This window comes from Phoca vitulina, unplaced genomic scaffold (assembly GCF_004348235.1).
Source record: "Phoca vitulina isolate PV1807 unplaced genomic scaffold, GSC_HSeal_1.0 scaffold16, whole genome shotgun sequence".
In the NCBI taxonomy this organism is placed as follows: Eukaryota; Metazoa; Chordata; class Mammalia; order Carnivora; family Phocidae; genus Phoca; species Phoca vitulina.
In genome coordinates, this window is record NW_022589719.1 from 12,123,964 (window position 1) to 12,142,356 (window position 18,393).

Below are 18,393 nucleotides of genomic sequence, written 5' to 3' on the forward strand. Positions count from 1 at the left end.
ACAAAAAGATATACAGGTTTGGGAAGGAAGAAATAAAACTGGCTTTGTTCACAGATGACATGATTGACTATGTAGAAAATCTAAAAAAATCAACAAAGACCTCCCGGAACTAATAAGTGATTATAACAAGGTTGTAGAATATACTATTAATATACAAAAGTCAATCACTTTCTGTACTAGAAAAACCTACAGTTCTTCCCTCTTGTATAAGGAAAAATCCAGTTCTTCCTCCTGTGTTTTTTTCCCTGTGTGTCTCCTTTACACAGAACACTTCTGACACTTCTGGTCACCAAATATGTGGAGGTTTTCCCCCCACCAAGCAATTCTCTGCAACACCAGTTGAATGTCCCCACAATTTAACTCACTTCTGACACTATCTACTTGAAGGCAGGACCAAATCCCAAAGGTTAAGGGCTCAGTCCCATAAGACTGCTCCCATCCCACTTCAGATGCCAATCACAAGTCCAGATGTTTCTGACTGATCGGCTATAAATAGAGGTTCCTATGATCCCCCTCTTAGGTTCCATTAATTTGCCAGAACAGCTCACAGAACTCTGCGAAACACAAGTTTATTAGTTTTTTAACAGATACAGTAAAGGATACAGATGAACAGCCTGATGAAGATATACAAAGGGCAATTATCTGGGAGGGTCCTGAGCACAGGGGATTCTGTCCTGGTGGAGCTGGAGTGTATCAACCCTCCCTCTGAAATGATACTATTGGGATTTTATGGAGACTTCCTCATGTAGGCATGATCAATTATTAACTCCATTTCCAGGCCCTTTTCCTGTGGAGTAGAGGGAGGTAGGGGAGAAGCAGGGCTAAAAATGTTAAGCTTCTAATCATGACTTGCTCTTTCTGGTGACCAACCCCCATCCAGGAGCCATCCAGGACCCCACCCAGAGTCACATTATTAAAACAAAAGATGCTCCTAGTGCTCTTATCACTTAGGAATTTATAAGGGTTCTAGGAGCCCAGTGTCAGGGTCAGGGTGAAAGACCAGATATTAGAACAAGAGGTATTCTTAGTGCTTTTATCACTTAGGAAATTACAAGTGATAGAAAATGGGGGCAGATATTTTCTATGATCTCATACTTTTAATTTTTGCTATAATTTTTAAGCAAAAATTAAATGCTTAGGTAAAAAATCTAACAAACTATATATAAGATCTACATGAGAAGAACTATAAAACTCTAATGAAAGATATCAAAGAACTAAACAAATGGAGAGATATTCTGTATTCATGAATAGGAAGACCCAATATTTTCAAGATGTCAGTTCTTCCCAACTTGATCTATAGATTCATTACAATCCCAATCAAAATCTCAGCAAGTTATTTTGTGGATATTAGCAAACTAATTCTATGGAGAGGGAAAAAGCCCAGAATACCTAACTTAATATTGAAGGAGAAGAACAAAGTTGGAGGACTGATACTACCCAACTTTAGCACTTATTATAAAACTACAGTAATCAAGTCAGTGTGGTATTGGTGAAAGAATGGACAATTAGATCAATGGAACAGAAATGAGAGCCGAGAAACAGACCCACATAAATACAGTCAACTGATATTTGACAGAGGAACAAAACTAATCTTTTCAACAAATGGTGATGGGACAACTGGACATTTACATGCAAAAAAAAGTGGGGGTGGGGATCTAGACCGAGACCTTAGACTCTTCATAAAAATTAACTCAAATGGATCACAGACCTAAATGTAAAATACAAAACTATAAAACTCCAGAAGATAACACAGGAGAAAATCTAGCTGACCCTGTGTAAGGCAATGACCTTTTAGGTACAATGCCAAAGTTATAATCCACACACACAAAAATTTGATAATTTGTACTTCATTAAAATTAAAAACTTCTGCTCTGCAAAAGACAATATCAAGAGAATGAGAAGTCAAATCACAGACTGGGAGAAAATATTTTTAAAAGCTCTATCTGATAAAGATACTGTTATCCAAATTATACATAGAACTCTTAAAAGTCAACAATAAGAAAACAAATAACCCAATTAAAAAATGGATAAGAGATCTGAACAGACACCTCACCAAAGAAGATACACAGATCGCAAGTAAACATATGAAAGGGTGTTCAACTTCATATGTCATTAGGGAATTACAAATCACAACAAGAGATACCATACACACCTATTACGAATGTGCAAAATCCAAAACACTGACAACCCCAAATGCTGGTGAGGCTATCGAGCAACAAGAACTCTCATTCATGGCTGGTGGGCATGCAAAATGATACAGCCACTTTGGAAAGCAGTTTGGCAGTTTCTACAAAATGAAACATACTCTTACCATACAATCGAAACAATCACGCTCCTTGATATTTATCCAAAAAAGTTGAAAACTTATGTGCACACAAAAACTTGTACATAGATATTTATAGTAGCTTTATTCATAACTGCCAAAACTTGCAAGCAACCAAAATGTCCTTCAGTAGAATGGATAGTTTGTGGTACATCCAGGCAATGGAATATTATTCAGTACTTAAAAAAAAAAGAAAAAAGCTACCAAGCCATGAAAAGACATTAGACAAAACTTAATGCATATTACTGAAAAAGCCCATCTGAAAAGGCTACATTCTATATGATTCCAACTCTGTAACCTTTTGGAAAATGTTCCAAAACTGTGGAAATAGTAGAAAGAGAAGTAGTTTCCAAGGGTTGGGGGGAAGGGACAGATGAAAAGGCAGAGCACAGAGGATTTTCAGAGCAGTAAAATATTTTGTATGATACTATAATGCTGGACACATGTCACCAAACATTTGCCCAAACTCAGATAAAGTACAAAACCAAGAGTGAACCGTAATGTAAACAATGGAATTTGGAGGACACTCATGTGTCAAGGTGGTGCAGGATGTTGGCAGTGGGAGAGACCGCACATGTGTGGGTTAGCTAGTACATGGGAACGCTCGATACTTGCCATCCAATTTTGCTGCAAAGCTAAAAATGCTCTAAAAAATAAAGTTTATTAATTTAAATAAAACAAAACCAGTGAAATTCAACGTATACATATAGCTGTAAATGCTTGGAGTGTTTTTTCTTCCCTTTTAAAAGCAGGCTTCATTTAAAACCAAGATGAAAACATTGATCCCAAATTTAAATTTTCCTCAAAAGTTATATATGAACACTATCATCCATATTCATTTATTTATTGAATCCGAAATATGTATTGCCAAAATGACTTGTTGAGGTTTGGGGTGTAATTTTTGTAAATGACTGACAACCACGGTGGGGGTTATATTCTTCCTGGTTTATAACCACTAAGGCCATTTTTCTACTTCTGAGCCAATGACTGTGACATGAGGAATAAAATGTTTATGGCCTTCTGCCAATCTAGATCTCAATGTCCAATGTAGTCCTTCACTCATGATGCTCCAGCCATACCAGACTTTCTCCAGTCCCTCACATATACCAAACTCCCGCCTATACTTAATCTTAGCCAAAAGTCCGAGAAGTGATTACTAAAATTCTTTCCTACCTTTTGCACATGCTGTTCTCCTTGCCAGAGTATTACCTACTCTACGTGATGCTTCCTTTCTGGGTTCCAGTAACTTATCTTCTGGCTGTTTTGGGGGTCCAGTATGGGGACATCTCTATTGCCTGAAACATTATTCTCTTCCCTCCCTATCCCTTTACCTCCAATGTAATAAATTCACCTATTATAATGTCATCACAACGTTTTTCTTCATATCATTTACAACAGTTTTAAATTATTTGGTCTGTGTGATTATGTATTTTCTGTCTAACTCCTCCATTGGACTATAAACTTCAAAAAAGCAGGAAAATGTTTTATTTTCTTCAGACCTGTATCCTTAGTGCCACATAGTACCTGACACATACAGTCATTCAAGTATTGAATGAATGAAGAATCAATGAATAGGGGCGCCTGGGTGGCTCAGTCGTTAAGCGTCTGCCTTCGGATCACGTCATGATCCCAGGGTCCTGGGATTGAGTCCCGCATCGTGCTCCCTGTTCGACGGGAAGCCTGCTTCTCCCTCTCCCACTCCCCCTGCTTGTGTTCCCTCTCTCGCTGTGTCTCTCTCTGTCAAATAAATAAAATCTTAAAAAAAAATGAATGAATGAATAAATGGTGCTGAGATTGACATACAGTAAATATCGGCTATTCATGTCACCATAAAAAGGCATGCCACTGGTGACAGAATATTTTGAATGGGTTAGAACAAATTCATTCATTACATCTACTGGAATCATAACTCACAGTTTGTGAATCTGTATTTAAAACGTATTTTTCTTTATACCAAAAAATATCTACCCAACTTTTTCCAATACTATTTCATAAAACTAATTAGACTGTAATTTTACCTAATACTATAAAACTGTATCAATCATACCTTCTTTAAACTGCATATTTCAGATTCTTGTTTTTTATTTAAAGCTGAAAGTCTTTTGTTTAGCTGTATTGCTTCCTGTACTGCAACGTGAAAAACATTTAGAAAAATATTATATTCAACATCAATTTAAGGAAAGTATCACTAAAATGGACAGGGAAAATAGCCTCAATGCAATGTATGTAACGTTTATTGAATTTAAATATTAAAATGCCATTTAATATTACCAGTAGCAGATAAGTTCAATTTATTTATTATAAATAAGCTCATTTAATCACTCCCTATTAAATATATAAGTTTAAATAAGATAGTACCTACCATTTTGTTCTAACTTTTCATGATTCTCTTTTACCAATCCAAATTGACCTGTTATCGTGCCATAATATTTCTCAATTTCATTCAGTTGCTTCTGATGATCTTCTTTAGCCAGAAGATGTAACTGGACTTTTTGTTCCTATTTTGAAGTTATTTAAAATGTTATAAATATATAAAACACACATATACAACATATATGCACACATATATTTAAACATACATAAAAATTGTTTTTAATAACTTGTTACAAAATAGGCCATGAAAAAGTGCTGAGTACACCATAGGGAGGAAATGTTGAGATACTTCTAAACCTATGTAAAATTAAAGCCTTTTTTGTCTTGTAACAAAATAGTCATTTAAATTTATACTGCCCTTATTTAGAATTTCTTTTTCAAAAACCAACTAGTTTCAGAGGCTCCTGGGTGGCTCAGTCAGTTAAGCATCTGCCTTCAGCTCAGGTCAGGATAGAGTCCTCATCGCATCGGGCTCTTTGCTCAGTGGGGAGCCTGCTTCTCCCTCTGCCTGCCGCTCCCCCTGCTTGTACTCTCATGCTCTCTCTCTCTCTCTGGCAAATAAATAAATAAAATCTTTAAAAAAAAATCAACTAGTTTCATTTATAGAAACGTTAATTAGTCCAAGCCAGCACTAAGCAAAATCACGAGACTATTAAAGCAATACTCTTGATAATTTAGGAAAGGAATTCTTTTCTCTAAATTTGGGGGTGCAATTATGAGTGCAGTATTGAAACTCAAGTAATTTTTCTGATTTTAATGAGTATAGCCCCTTCTCATTGCATTAAAAATTGAATTATGAGGATAATATCTATCAGAGACAGGGAGGCAATACAGTATAGTAGGAAGTCTACTTAGGCTGAGAAACATAATTGGTAAAAATTGGACCCAATGTATATTTTAATATGAGCTTTCACTGCTTTTGGCTAAAACAACTTGTTTTGTCATACTTAGAAATGTGATTTTCAATTTTACAAAGAAATCTTATGTTAATAAAATCAATAACTTTTTTTTTAAAGGTTTTGACCTTGACTTGGCATTGGTAGAATCACTGACTGGTTTCACAACTTTCATTCATTTTTGCCACATGCTTCAGCACCCATGATGAGCAGTGATAAAGAACAGTGTGAGTCTATCGGCTGGTACTCAGTAATTGTTTTCTGAATGAATTGTTTTTCTGTGGAGTTGCAACAGTGTAAATTTGTTAGATTTACCTGGCCTGTATCTGTTTCCCTTATCCAGTATTATCACAATTTCAAGTATTTACTTTTAGTATTTCTTCCTCATTACAATCTAGTAGAATTGAAATTCACAGGCTCTATTCTCCCCTAGTCAAGTGAAGGGCATATTACTCAAAGTAAACCAACTGACTTCTACCTTTTTGGAATTTGAAACTTGAGCAAAATGACTATGAAACGAAATAAGTTCAATAGTGATCCTATCCAGACTGATGAGACTTCTGTCCTGGGTTCCTTCAACCTGCTTCACAAACTCTGGAATTACCCTGGTCTCTGTTCATTCTCAAACCCATTCTTCACGCAAATTGATTCTGAGTGCCTCCACTAAATTTCCTTTTGCATAAATTAAACAGAGCCAGTTCCTACTGCTTAAAACCAAAGTACAGGCAGTATTGCAAAGTAGTCAAAAACGAATCTGCCTGTGTTCACATACTCCCTTTGTAATTTAGTTGCGGTGTGACCTTGGGAAAATTATCCACCCTATCTTTAAAACAAAGATTCTAAAAGTATCTCCCTTATAGGGTTACTCTGAGGATAAAATGAATTAATACATATAAAAACACAAAGAACAGATACCTGCCACAGAATAAGCACAATATGTTTTGTTATTATTATTCCTTAAGTGATAAAAGTACCTTCAGTAGTTTTAACTAATTTTATTTAGAGTAAGAATAGCCCTAATATTAATAAAGAATACACATTACAACTTAAATTGTACCTAACTATATTCTCTTGGCAAATTTGATGATAGTCTTAACTTTTCCTTTTTCTTTTTTTAAAAGATTTTATTTATTTATTTGACAGAGAGAGACAGCGAGAGAGGAACACAAGCAGGGAGAGTAGAAGAGGGAGAAGCAGGCTTCCCACTGGGCAAGGAGCCCAACACGCGATCCCAGGACCCTGGGATCATGACCTAAGCCGAAGGCAGATGCTTAATGACTGAGCCACGCAGGCGCCCCAATAGTCTTAACTTTTTCAAAGAGAGATTTTAATGATTTTAAGCAAAGTGATAATACCGTTAGTAATGATCACGATGGATGAATTGAAAGTTTCCCATATACTTCTATGGGTTTTTCAAATTCACTACTTAGTCATTTGAATTAATCATGTAAGTTATAAACACAAACAAGCTGACAAGTGTACTTACCCTGAAGATCTTATGCCTACCTGGGTAGTCACTATTTTCAATAACTAAACAATGAAAAATGATGAACCATATTCCATTCCTCTACAATACTACTTAATTCTTTAATCTAGAGAATTATACTTGCTTTCAGCAGATGTGTAAAAACCTAACACAATTTCACTAAAATTAGTCTAAAGGCATTACTTCAATCCAAGGAATTTTTTTAAAAGATTTTATTTATTAGACAGAGAGAGACACAGACAGAGGAAACACAAGCAGGGGGAGTGGGAGAGGGAGAAGCAGGTCCCCCGCTGAGCAGGACCCTGGGATCATGACCTGAGCCGAAGGCAGACACTTAACGACTGAGCCACGCAGGCATCCCAATCCAAGGAATTTTTTTTAAGTTTTTATTTTAATTTCAGTTAGCTAACATACAGTCTAATATTAGTTTAAGGTATACAATATAGTGATTCAACAATTCCACACATCATCTGATGCTCATCATGACAAGTACACTCCTTAATCCTCATCATCTATTTCACTCATCCCCCCACCCACCTTCCCTCTGGTAACCATCAGTTCTCTATATTTAAAAGTCTATTTCTTGAAAAAAAGAAGAAGAATGTAGCAGGAGGGGAAGAATGAAGGGGGGGAAATCGGAGGGGGAGAAGAACCATGAGAGACGATGGACTCTGAAAAACAAACTGAGGGTTCTAGAGGGGAGGGGGTTGGGGGGATGGGTTAGCCTGGTGATGGGTATTGAGGAGGGCACGTTCTGCATGGAGCACTGGGTGTTATGCACAAACAATGAATCATGGAACACTATATCTAAAACTAATGATGTAATGTATGGGGATTAACATAACAATAAAAAAATTAAAAAAAAAAAACCCAAAAAAAAAAAAAAAAAAAAAATCTTTTTTTTGGTTTTTCTCTTTTTTAACTTTACTCATTTGTTTTCTTAAATACCACATATGAGTGAGATGACACAGTATTTGTCTTTCTCTGACTGACTTATTTTGCTTAGCATTATACCTTCTAGCTCCATCCAGGTCATTGCAAATGGCAAGATTTCATTCTTTTTTATAGTTGAATAATATTCCATATTATGTGGAATATTTTTATATCTCACATCTTCTTTATCCATTCATCTATCAATGGACACGGGCTGCTTCCATAGCTTGACTACTGTAAATAATGCTGCTATAAACACAGGGGTGCATGTATCCCTTTGAATTAATGTTTTTGTATTTTTTGGGTAAATACCCAATAGTGTGATTGCTGGATCATACAGTTCTTTTTAATTTTTGAGGAAACTCTATACTGTTTTCCACAGTGGCTGTACCAGTTTGCATCCTCATCAACAGTGCATGAGTGTTCTCTTTTTTCCACATCCTCCCCAACCCTTGTTGTTTCTTGTGTTTTTGATTTTAGCCATTCTAACAGGTGTGAGGCGCTATCTCATTGTGGTTTTGACTGGCGTTTCCTGATGATGAGTGATGTTGAGCATTTTTTCATGTGTCTGTTGGCCACCTGTATGACTTCTTTGGAGAAATGTCTTTCGTGTCTTCTGCCCATTTTTTAATTGGATTATTTGTTTTGGGGGTGTTGAGTTTTATAAGCTCTTCATATATTTTAGAAACTAACCCTTTATTAGATATGTCATTTGCAAATATCTTCTCTTATTCCATAGGTTGTCTTTTAGTTTTGTTGATTGTTTCCTTTGCTGTGTGGAAGTTTTTTATTTTGATGTAGTCTCAATAGTTTATTTTTGCTTTTATTTCCCTTGCCTTGGAGGACGTATCTAGAAAAATATTGCTACAGCTGATGTCAGAGACATTACTGCCTGTAGTCTCTTCTAGGATTTTTATGGTTTCAGGTCTCACATTTAGGTCTTTAATCCATTTTAAGTTTATCTTTGTATATGGTGTAAGAAAGTGGTCCGGTTTTCCCAAGACCATTTGTTGAAGAGACTGCCAACAGTTGGATATTCTTTCCTGCTTTGTTGAAGATTGACATAGCCATGGGTTTATTTCTGGGTTTTCTATTCTGTTCCACTGATCTGTGTGTCTATTTTTATGCCAGTACCACACTGCTTTCATTACTACAGCTTTGTAATATAACTTGAAGTTCAGAATTGTGATGCCTCCAGCAATTTGCTTTTCTTTTTCAAAATTGCTTTGGCTATTCATGGTCTTTTGTGGTTCCATACAGATTTTAGAATTGTTGGTTCTAGCTCTGTGAAAAATGCTGTTGGTATTTTGATAGGGATTGTATTAAATGTGTAGATTGCTTTGGGTAGCACAGATATTTTAACAATATTTGTTCTTCCAATCCATGAACAGGACATGTCTTTCTATTTCTTTGTGTCATCTTCAATTCCATTCTGTGTTCTATAGTTTTCAGAGTATAGGTCTTCACCTTTTTGGTTAGGTTTGTTCCTAGGCATCTTATTACTTTTTGTGCAATTGTAAATGGGATTGCTTTCTTAATTTCTCTTTCTGCTATTTCATTATTGGTGCGTAGAAATTCAACAGATTCCTGTACATTGATTTTGTATCCTGTGATTTTTCTGAATTAGTTTATCAGTTCTAGTAGTTCTTGGCTGAGTCTTTCAGGTTTTCATTATAGAGTATCATGTCATCTGCAAATAGTGAAAGTTTTACTTCTTCCTTACCGTTTTGGATGCCTTTTATTTCGTTTTGTTGTCTAATTGCTGTGGCTAGTACTTCCAGTACTATGTTGAATAAAAGTGGTGAGAATGGACATCCTTGTCTAGTTCCTGACCTCAGGGGAAAAGCTCTCAATTTTTCCCCATTGAGGATGATGTTAGCTGTGGGTTTTTCATATAAGACTTTTATTATGTTGAGGTATGTTTCCTTTAAACCTACTTTGTTAAGAGCGTTTTTTATCATGAATGGATATTGTACTTTGTAAAATGCTTTTTCTGCATCTATTGAAATGATCATATGGTCCTTATTCTTTCTTATTGATGTGATGTATCATGTTGATTGATTTGCAAATATTGAACCACCCTTGTATCCCTGGAATAAATCCCACTTGATCGTGGTGAATGATTTTTTTAATGTATTGTTGACTTTGGTTTGCTAGTAACTTACCGAGGATATTTTGCATCTATGTTCATCAGGGATACTGGCCAGTCGTTCTCTTTTTTAGTGGTGTCTTTATCCAGTTTTGGTATCAGGATAATGCTGGCCTCACAGAATGAATTTGGAAGTTCTCCTTCCTTTTCTATTTTTTGGAATAGTGTGAGAAGAATAGCTATTAACTCTTCTTTAAAAGTTTGGTAGAATTCGCCTGTGAAGCCAGTTGGTGCTGGACTTTAGTTTGTTGGGAGTTTTTTTATTACTTATTCAATTTCTTTGCTGGTGATCACTCTGTTCAAATTTCTATTTCTTCCTGCTTTAGTTTTGGTAGGTTATATGTTTCTAGGAATTTATCCACTTCTAGGTTGTACAATTTGTTGGCATATAGTTTTTCATAATATTCTAATTGTTTGTATTTCTGTGGTATTGGTTGCTATTTCTCCTCTGTCATTTGTGATTTTATTTGAGTCTTTTCTCTTTTTTTCCTGATAAGTCTAGCTAGAGGTGTATCAACAGAACCAGCTCCTGGTTTCGTTCATCTGTTCTACCATGTTTTTTAGTTTCTAGATCATTTATTTCTGCTCTAATCTTTATTTTTTCCTTCATTCTGCTGGTTTTAGGTTTTGTCATTGTTCTTTTTCTAGTTCCTTTAGGTGTAAGGTTAGGTTGTTTACGATTTTTCTTAGTAGTCCTATATTGCTAAACACTTCCCTATTAGAACTGCTTTTGCTGCACCCAAAGCTTTTGGGCTGTTGTGTTTTCATTTTCATTTGTTCCCATGTACTTTTTTATTTCTTTTTTTATTTCCTGGTTGACCCATTCATTGTTTAGTACCATGGTATTTAACCTCCATATATTTGTGGTCTCCAGATTTTTTCTTGTGGTTGACTTCTAGTTTCATAGCATTGTGGTCAAGGAATTTTTCAATTTTTCAGCTTTGATCAATTTTTATGTAGTGTTATGAGAATATTGTCCACTACATATTAATATAGGCTTCTTTAACCTCCCATTTAAAAAATGGTAAATAGGCTGTTAATGCCTGTAAAGATTAATAATCCTGATAACTAAAACTGCAGTAAAGATTAAAGTGATTTAATTGGTTTTCTCTACAGGGCGCCTGGGTGGCTCAGTTGGTTGGGCGACTGCCTTCGGCTCAGGTCATGATCCTGGAGTCCCGGGATCGAGTCCCGCATCAGGCTCCCTGCTCGGCAGGGAGTCTGCTTCTCCCTCTGACCCTCCTCCCTCTCATGCTCTCTGTCTCTCATTCTCTCTCTCTCAAATAAATAAATAAAATCTTTAAAAAAAATAAAAATAAAAATAAAAATAATTGGTTTTCTCTACATACATAGAGCTCTATACACATTAGAATAATTTGTGATATACTCTATTATTCCAACATCCTTTGCTTAAAGCCAAAGTCAATTCAATTAAAATGAAGTTTTATTTGTTTGCATATCATAATTCTGATTTTCAAATACATTAACCAATTCAATGGCCATGATATTATAAAGACTTGCAAATTACATGGGCACACATAGCTCATTAGCCCATACAGGCCCATATGGGGCTGTTCATATATGAACCCACTTGGCTGCTCTGATTCAGTTTTGATAATGAGATGAAGAGGCCAGCTGTCAAGTTTGCTGCTAATCGCATGTCAGCGAATAGCTTAAATTCTTTGGGAAGCAACAACAAAAACAGATTGGTATCACTTGCCTGAGAAAGCCAAGAACATTTTAAAGAATAATATAAATAACTTGATAGCGTTGTTATTAAAACTTTAATATTACATACTATATCATAGTAAAGATAACTTTATTAAGATGACTAAGAAATAGTTAAGGACATACTGTTTTTGTTCTTTTTACCTCTGTGAATTGGTTCAAGCTATTTTCTTCTTTTACACAATTTTATTACTAAATGCAAAAACTTTATCCACAGAAAATGTTAGGATTCATTGCTTTCCAAATACAAACTTAAATTTTAACAAACTTAATCCATGAAAAACAAGAGTAGAGGAAGAGAAGACAGTATCTGCATAATTAAGAGGGAAGTGTACAGGTATATGTGTGTGCGCATGCGTGTGGTCTCAAAGATTACATTAAAACTCCGAGACATTTAAAATAGGAATAATTTAAAAATAGTATTTACACACAACTTTTTATAATTACATTTACTAATAAAAGGTATAGCTGCTCACTTCCTTCTTATTTCCTTATGGAGACCAATTTGAAAACCTTTGGGAATAAAATTAATTTCCCTTAAAATAATTAATTCATTAAAGTAAATTTTAGAGAAAAAGATAAAACTCAAGAAACTTCATACATTCTTCAAATCTATTTTGCAACTTACCTTTCAATTTTTTCACTATGACCCCAAAATAAATCAATGGGGTTATAAAACTCACTTTTTAAAAAACCTATGGCATCTTTCTTAAGATATTTTTACCTTTCTTAGTCACAAAGATAAGGTATATAATACTTAAAAAACTAACTTAAAGTTACACTAACAGTTTGTGTGTACAGATACAAATTATATTTATAATTATGAAGATTATTTCCAGACAAGTGTTCATTCTAAAAACGTTCTACTATGAAAGGAAAAAATGTGGTAATTTTAAATCATATGAAACCTTCAGTATTCAAACTTTAATTTAATAAAGAAAAATAAATCTTTCTGTAAGTCTTTGCTTTAGAGGAAAGTGATATACAAAAAAACAAAACATAACTAAGAAATGGTTGGATATGTTTTTACTTCATTTATTAAGTCTTATCAGCTACTCATTAAAAACATAGTCACCTGATACAGTAATGATGAGAACACAACAAGAAAGATTTTCATCAATCACCAAATCACAATAATAGTTAATTTGATGTTCTATAGTTTTTTTTAATAAAGATTTTATTTATTTATTTGTCAGAGAGAGAGCTCGCAAGCACAAGTAGGGGGAGTGCAGGCAGAGGGAGAAGGAGACTCCCCGCTGAGCAGGGAGCCCGATGCGGGGCTCGATCCCAGGACCCTGAGATCATAACCTGAGCCGAAGGCAGATGCTTAACTACTGAGCCCCCCAGGCGCCCCTTCTATAGTTTATTTTTATTATTTTTTTTTGCATTCTTTCTATTGGTAATGATGAATGTAATCATTTGTTCAATAGAAGGTTAGGGTACTTTTAGAGCTAGGTGAATCCTTCAATTCATAATTGTGTTAATTTATCTAGAGACATATTACCACCTCTACACAAAAATCAGCTTATTGAATTCCCAAAACACAGAACTTTACTAGTAATTAAGGGCTCACCTAGAGGAGATCATGAACTTCTTTACAATTTTCTTAATACTGTTTTAAAAATTATTTCTTTTTGGACACTTAACTTAATCAGTTGCTTCCCAAAATCCTGCCTTGACACAGTGACCATTTTGTCTCCTGTCTTGCCCATAGAATTAAGTTACATAAAAGAAAAATGATTTTAATAAAATAAGATTAACTTAATTACTGAATATAGTACTTTGAATAAAGGTCATTTGAAATACATAGAAATAATGTAAGAATGTTTAGAAAAAAGATTATTTTTAAAACTTAAATCAATTATCTAAAATACATTTAATATTCTGTCAGAATGGGTATAAAATATCAATTGTACGTATCAATATATACAATTATTTTAATGCCAAATTTAATGCTTTGAATTGTCAGAAAAAACATTGTCACTATAAAATATCATTTTAGAAGGTTTTTAAGAGGTTGTCATTCACATTAACAAAATACTCAGACGTGACTAAAAACTTGTTTTCATTTTTTCTAAGACTGTAAGTATCTGTTTGATGAAATTTTAAAGTGGAATAAAATAAAACACATTTTATGTTGCCTTTGATCTTTAACTTGTAGCCTTATCTCCCAGGTCAGAGGGCACATTATTCAATTTCACTATATTTTGTGTAAAACCACTGTAGCGTTGAAGATGACTTTCAGTACAAATGTCATGGTACTTAAAGCTAAACCAGAATCTAGTTTTTCAGCTTAATTAAAATCATAGTTTAAAAGAGTCTGACAATATTATCTTTATTCTTTCCAGTTGAACAGCGACAGAATTTTCACATCTTTTATTTAATCAAGCTTAGCAATCTTTCTAAGCCTCTTTTATTTTCTAACACATCAAAAACAATTTCACGAAGCAAAACAGTTACTTTATTTTTCTGTATTTAATAAGAAGTGATCTCTCATTTCTTACTTCTCATACATACAATATATAAACTTCACTCAAAAATTACTTTTACTTGTCTTACAGTCTGCTCCAAAGAAGGAAGACTGAAATAGCATAAGTCCACCCAAAAAGCCCTCAGAAGATTTAAGTGGATATGGGAGAATTCTGCTCAAACAAAAATACAGAAAAAAATCCTTCTGAATCAAATAGGGATAGGAAGAGAGAAGATCAAAGTAAATATTCCATATTATGCTATAAAAATGTAAATATTAGTTTTTAATATACTATAGAAGAGGAAGGCACAACAAACACTTGTTGAATGATAAAGAATGAGTACCATATCCCAAGTGTCATATTCAAATGCAACTTCGTATTATTTTAAATTTTCAGGCAATCATTAATAACTACATGTTTGCATAAATACCTAGAAAAGATAATAAAATAATAGGTTTTGTTGTTCTTATTTCCTTGTTCTTTGATATTAAAATAAGCCCTCTACCAATAATGGGAACTGGGTTAAATTTATTTTGTAATATGTAAACACTATGTAATCCAGAAATAAATTTGTGAAGTAAATTCATTTAAGCTATACTTGAAACTGTAATTCAGTCCTTTAAAGGGAATATTAATACCCAGTTTCAACTTATTTTAATATAAATGCCACATTTATATTGACAAAGATACTACAACATTGGGGGCGCCTGGGTGGCTCAGTTGGTTAAGCGACTGCCTTCGGCTCAGGTCATGATCCTGGAGTCCCGGGATCGAGTCCCACATCGGGCTCCCTGCTCAGCAGGGAGTCTGCTTCTCCCTCTGACCCTCCCCCCCTCTCATGCTCTCTCTATCTCATTCTCTCTCTCAAATAAATAAACAAAATCTTTTAAAAAGATATAAATAAATAAATAAAAAAAAGATACTACAACATTATGTGCTAATCTGGGGAGTGGGTGTATATTTTGTAATCTCCTTACCATTTCACTTACTTTCTTCTGTAAAGAATATTTAGAAACCTTGAAAAAACAAAGAGAAAATTCATTATAATTCTGCACTTATCTGTTATCCTCCTGATATTAAAATTGTATGCTATAAAATGTGGTGTTTATTTCCTATGCACTATTTTTTCCTTGGGACATTTTTTTCAAGATGTTATTTACCATAACTTTCTTCTGTATAACAGAAACAATATATTCACTAATTATTCAACACATATTTATGGAGCACCTACTATATACCAGTCACTTTCCTTAGGACTCTGGGATACAGCACTGAACTAAACAAATCCCTGACCTTTAGAAGCTTTTTGTCTAGTGGGGGTACTGGTAGACAGACAATAAAATATAGGTAAAAAGTACAAAGGTTAGAGAGTGACAACTACTACGAAGGAAAATAAAGCAAGCAGAATAGCAAGAGCAGTCCAGGAAAGTTTGCTACTTAGTATCAGCTCTTCATTGAAGAAAATTTGATAAAATGAAAAAGCATAGGGTAAAAAGTTTTAAACAAACCATCTCACAACCCAGAAATAACAATCATTAATACTTTGATACTTCCAGTTATTTTTCTATGCATTTATACTTTAAAAGAGATCCAGTGGGGAGGGAATAATAATATATGTACTATTTTGTGACCCATTTTTACTTAATATATGACAAGCACCTTTTTATGACAAAGTAATCTACAATGCAACTTTTTAATGGTTACATAGTATTCCATTGTTTAACTTAATACCATAGTTTACCAAATCACTCTCATTTTTGTAGGTTTACCCAGTTTGCAGTTTTATGACACTACTGTGAAATAAACATGCTTATACCAAGAACTATAGTTACTCATTTTAGCAGAATAAATTCCAAGAAGCAGAATTCCTAGTATTTGTTCCTTTTCATAGACTTTTAACAATTCTTACATAGTCCTCTAGAATGGCTGACCAAGTTAAACTCCAACCAGCTGTGGATGAATGCTCATTTTCTTAAACTGTTTATATTTGTTAAATTTTAAGCAAAAATAATTACTTTACATTTCCTATTCTGAAATCAGTCTAGCCTTCTGCCTTGAATAAGCTGATAATTTTATTTCATTTTGTGGAATAGGTCACAGGTGATTTATTTCTTCAACAAATATTGAATGCATACTATAAGTAAAGCATTAATATACACAATGGGGGTACAATACTGAACCAAAAAAAATCCTGTCCAGATTAAACTCTGGGGATTGTAGAAAATAACCAATATAAATAAGTTTAAATATATGATCTATTAAATATTGATAAGCACTAAAGAAAAATAAATCAAGGAAGGAGATTACATAAGATGCCCAAAAAAATCCTTTCTGAGATGGCATCTCTTGAGTCAAGACTTGATAGGACTGAGGAAGACAATTTCAGCAACTGCAAAGGCCCTAAGGTAGGACAACATTTGGAGTGTTTGTAGAACAACAAGAAAGAGTAACTGGAGCTTCTTGCAGACATGTGTCTGCCCTTGTTTCACGGGCTTTCTGCACAGCATGACCCCCAAACACCAGTCTTTGATCCTGCCTCAAACAAAGAAACTGAGACTGCCTCCTGCCCCCAAGCCAGAGGTGACATCGATCTCTCATCACTTGCTGAAGGGAGAAACAGAACAGCAAGAAGCAATTGAACATATTGATGAAGTACAAGATGAAATAGACAGACTTAATGAACAAGCCAGTGAGGAGATTTTGAAAGTAGAACAGAAATATAACAAACTCCACCAACCATTTTTTCAAAGAGATTGGAATTGATTGCCAAAATCCCAAATTTGGGGGTAACAACATTTGTCAATGATCCACAAGTATCTGTACTGTTTGGAAGGAAGATGAAGAGGCACTGCATTATTTGACAAGAGTTGAAGTGACATAATTTGAAGATACTAAATCAGGTTACAGAATAGATTTTTATTTTGATGAAAACCCTTACTTTGAAAATAAAGTTCTCTCCAAAGAATTTCATCTGCATGAGAGTGGTGATCCATCTTCAAAGTCTACTGAAATCAAATGGAAATCTGGAAAGGATTTGACGAGACGTTCAAGTCAAACACAGGATAAAGCCAGCAGGAAGAGACAGCCTGAGAAACCAGAGAGCTTGTGCATCTGGTTTACTGACCATTCTGATGAAGGTGCAGATGAGTTAGGAGAGGTCATCGAAGATGGTATTTGGCCAAATCCATTACAGTACTACTTGGTTCCTGATATGGATGATGAAGAAGGGGAAGGAGAAGAAGACAATGATGATGAAGGATTGGAAGATATTGATGAAGGAGATGAGGATGAAGGTGAAGAAGATGAAGATGATGATGAGGGGGAAGAAAAAGAAGATGAAGGAGAAGATGACTAATGAAACACTGATGGATTCCAACCTTCCTTTTTGAATTTTCTCTAGTCCCTGGGAGCAAGCTGCAGTCTTTTTCCCCCCTCCTCTTGTGCTTATTTGCCCTGTTTTTTGAAGTCTCTTCTCTATATACCATGGTTCTCAACTTATTTTGGAGGGAAATACCTTGAGTAGAATACACTGGGAAAAGAATCTCTCCCCCTTTCTATTCCAAATTCATTTTTTTATCATTCTTTTTTTTATTTTATTATGTTATGTTAATCACCATACATTACATCATTAGCTTTTGATGTAGTGTTCCATGATTCATTGTTTGCGTGTAACACCCAGTGCTCCATTCAATACATGCCCTCTTTAATACCCATCACCAGGCTAACCCATCCCCCCACCCCCCTCCCCTCTAGAACCCTCAGTTTGTTTCTCAGAGTCCATAGTCTCTCATGGTTCATCTCCCCCTCTGATTTCCCCCCCTTCATTTTTCCCTTCCTACTATCTTCTTCTGTTTTTTAACATATAATGTATTATGTTTCAGAGGTACAGGTCTGTGATTCAACAGTCTTACACAATTCACAGTGCTCACCATAGCACATACCCTCCCCAATGTCTATCACCCAGCCACCCCATCCCTCCCACCCCCCACCACTCCAGCAACCCTCAGTTTGTTTCCTGAGATTAAGAATTCCTC

At 34.8% G+C, this 18,393-nt stretch overlaps 1 protein-coding gene and 1 pseudogene across 1 annotated transcript in view; one reads left to right on the forward strand and one right to left on the reverse strand.

Annotated features, from left to right (window-relative positions):
* Nucleotides 1–18,393, reverse strand: part of CCDC73 (coiled-coil domain containing 73) — a 117,029-nt gene that overhangs the window by 51,503 nt on the left and 47,133 nt on the right. The window contains exons 6-8 of the mRNA XM_032413939.1: nucleotides 15,337–15,375; nucleotides 4,686–4,821; nucleotides 4,371–4,450 (exon numbers count right to left, since the gene is read on the reverse strand). Coding sequence (XP_032269830.1) covers nucleotides 4,371–4,450; nucleotides 4,686–4,821; nucleotides 15,337–15,375 — 255 coding nt within the window. The remainder of the gene's footprint in view (nucleotides 1–4,370; nucleotides 4,451–4,685; nucleotides 4,822–15,336; nucleotides 15,376–18,393) is intronic.
* On the forward strand, nucleotides 16,865–17,714 carry LOC116638197 (annotated as a pseudogene).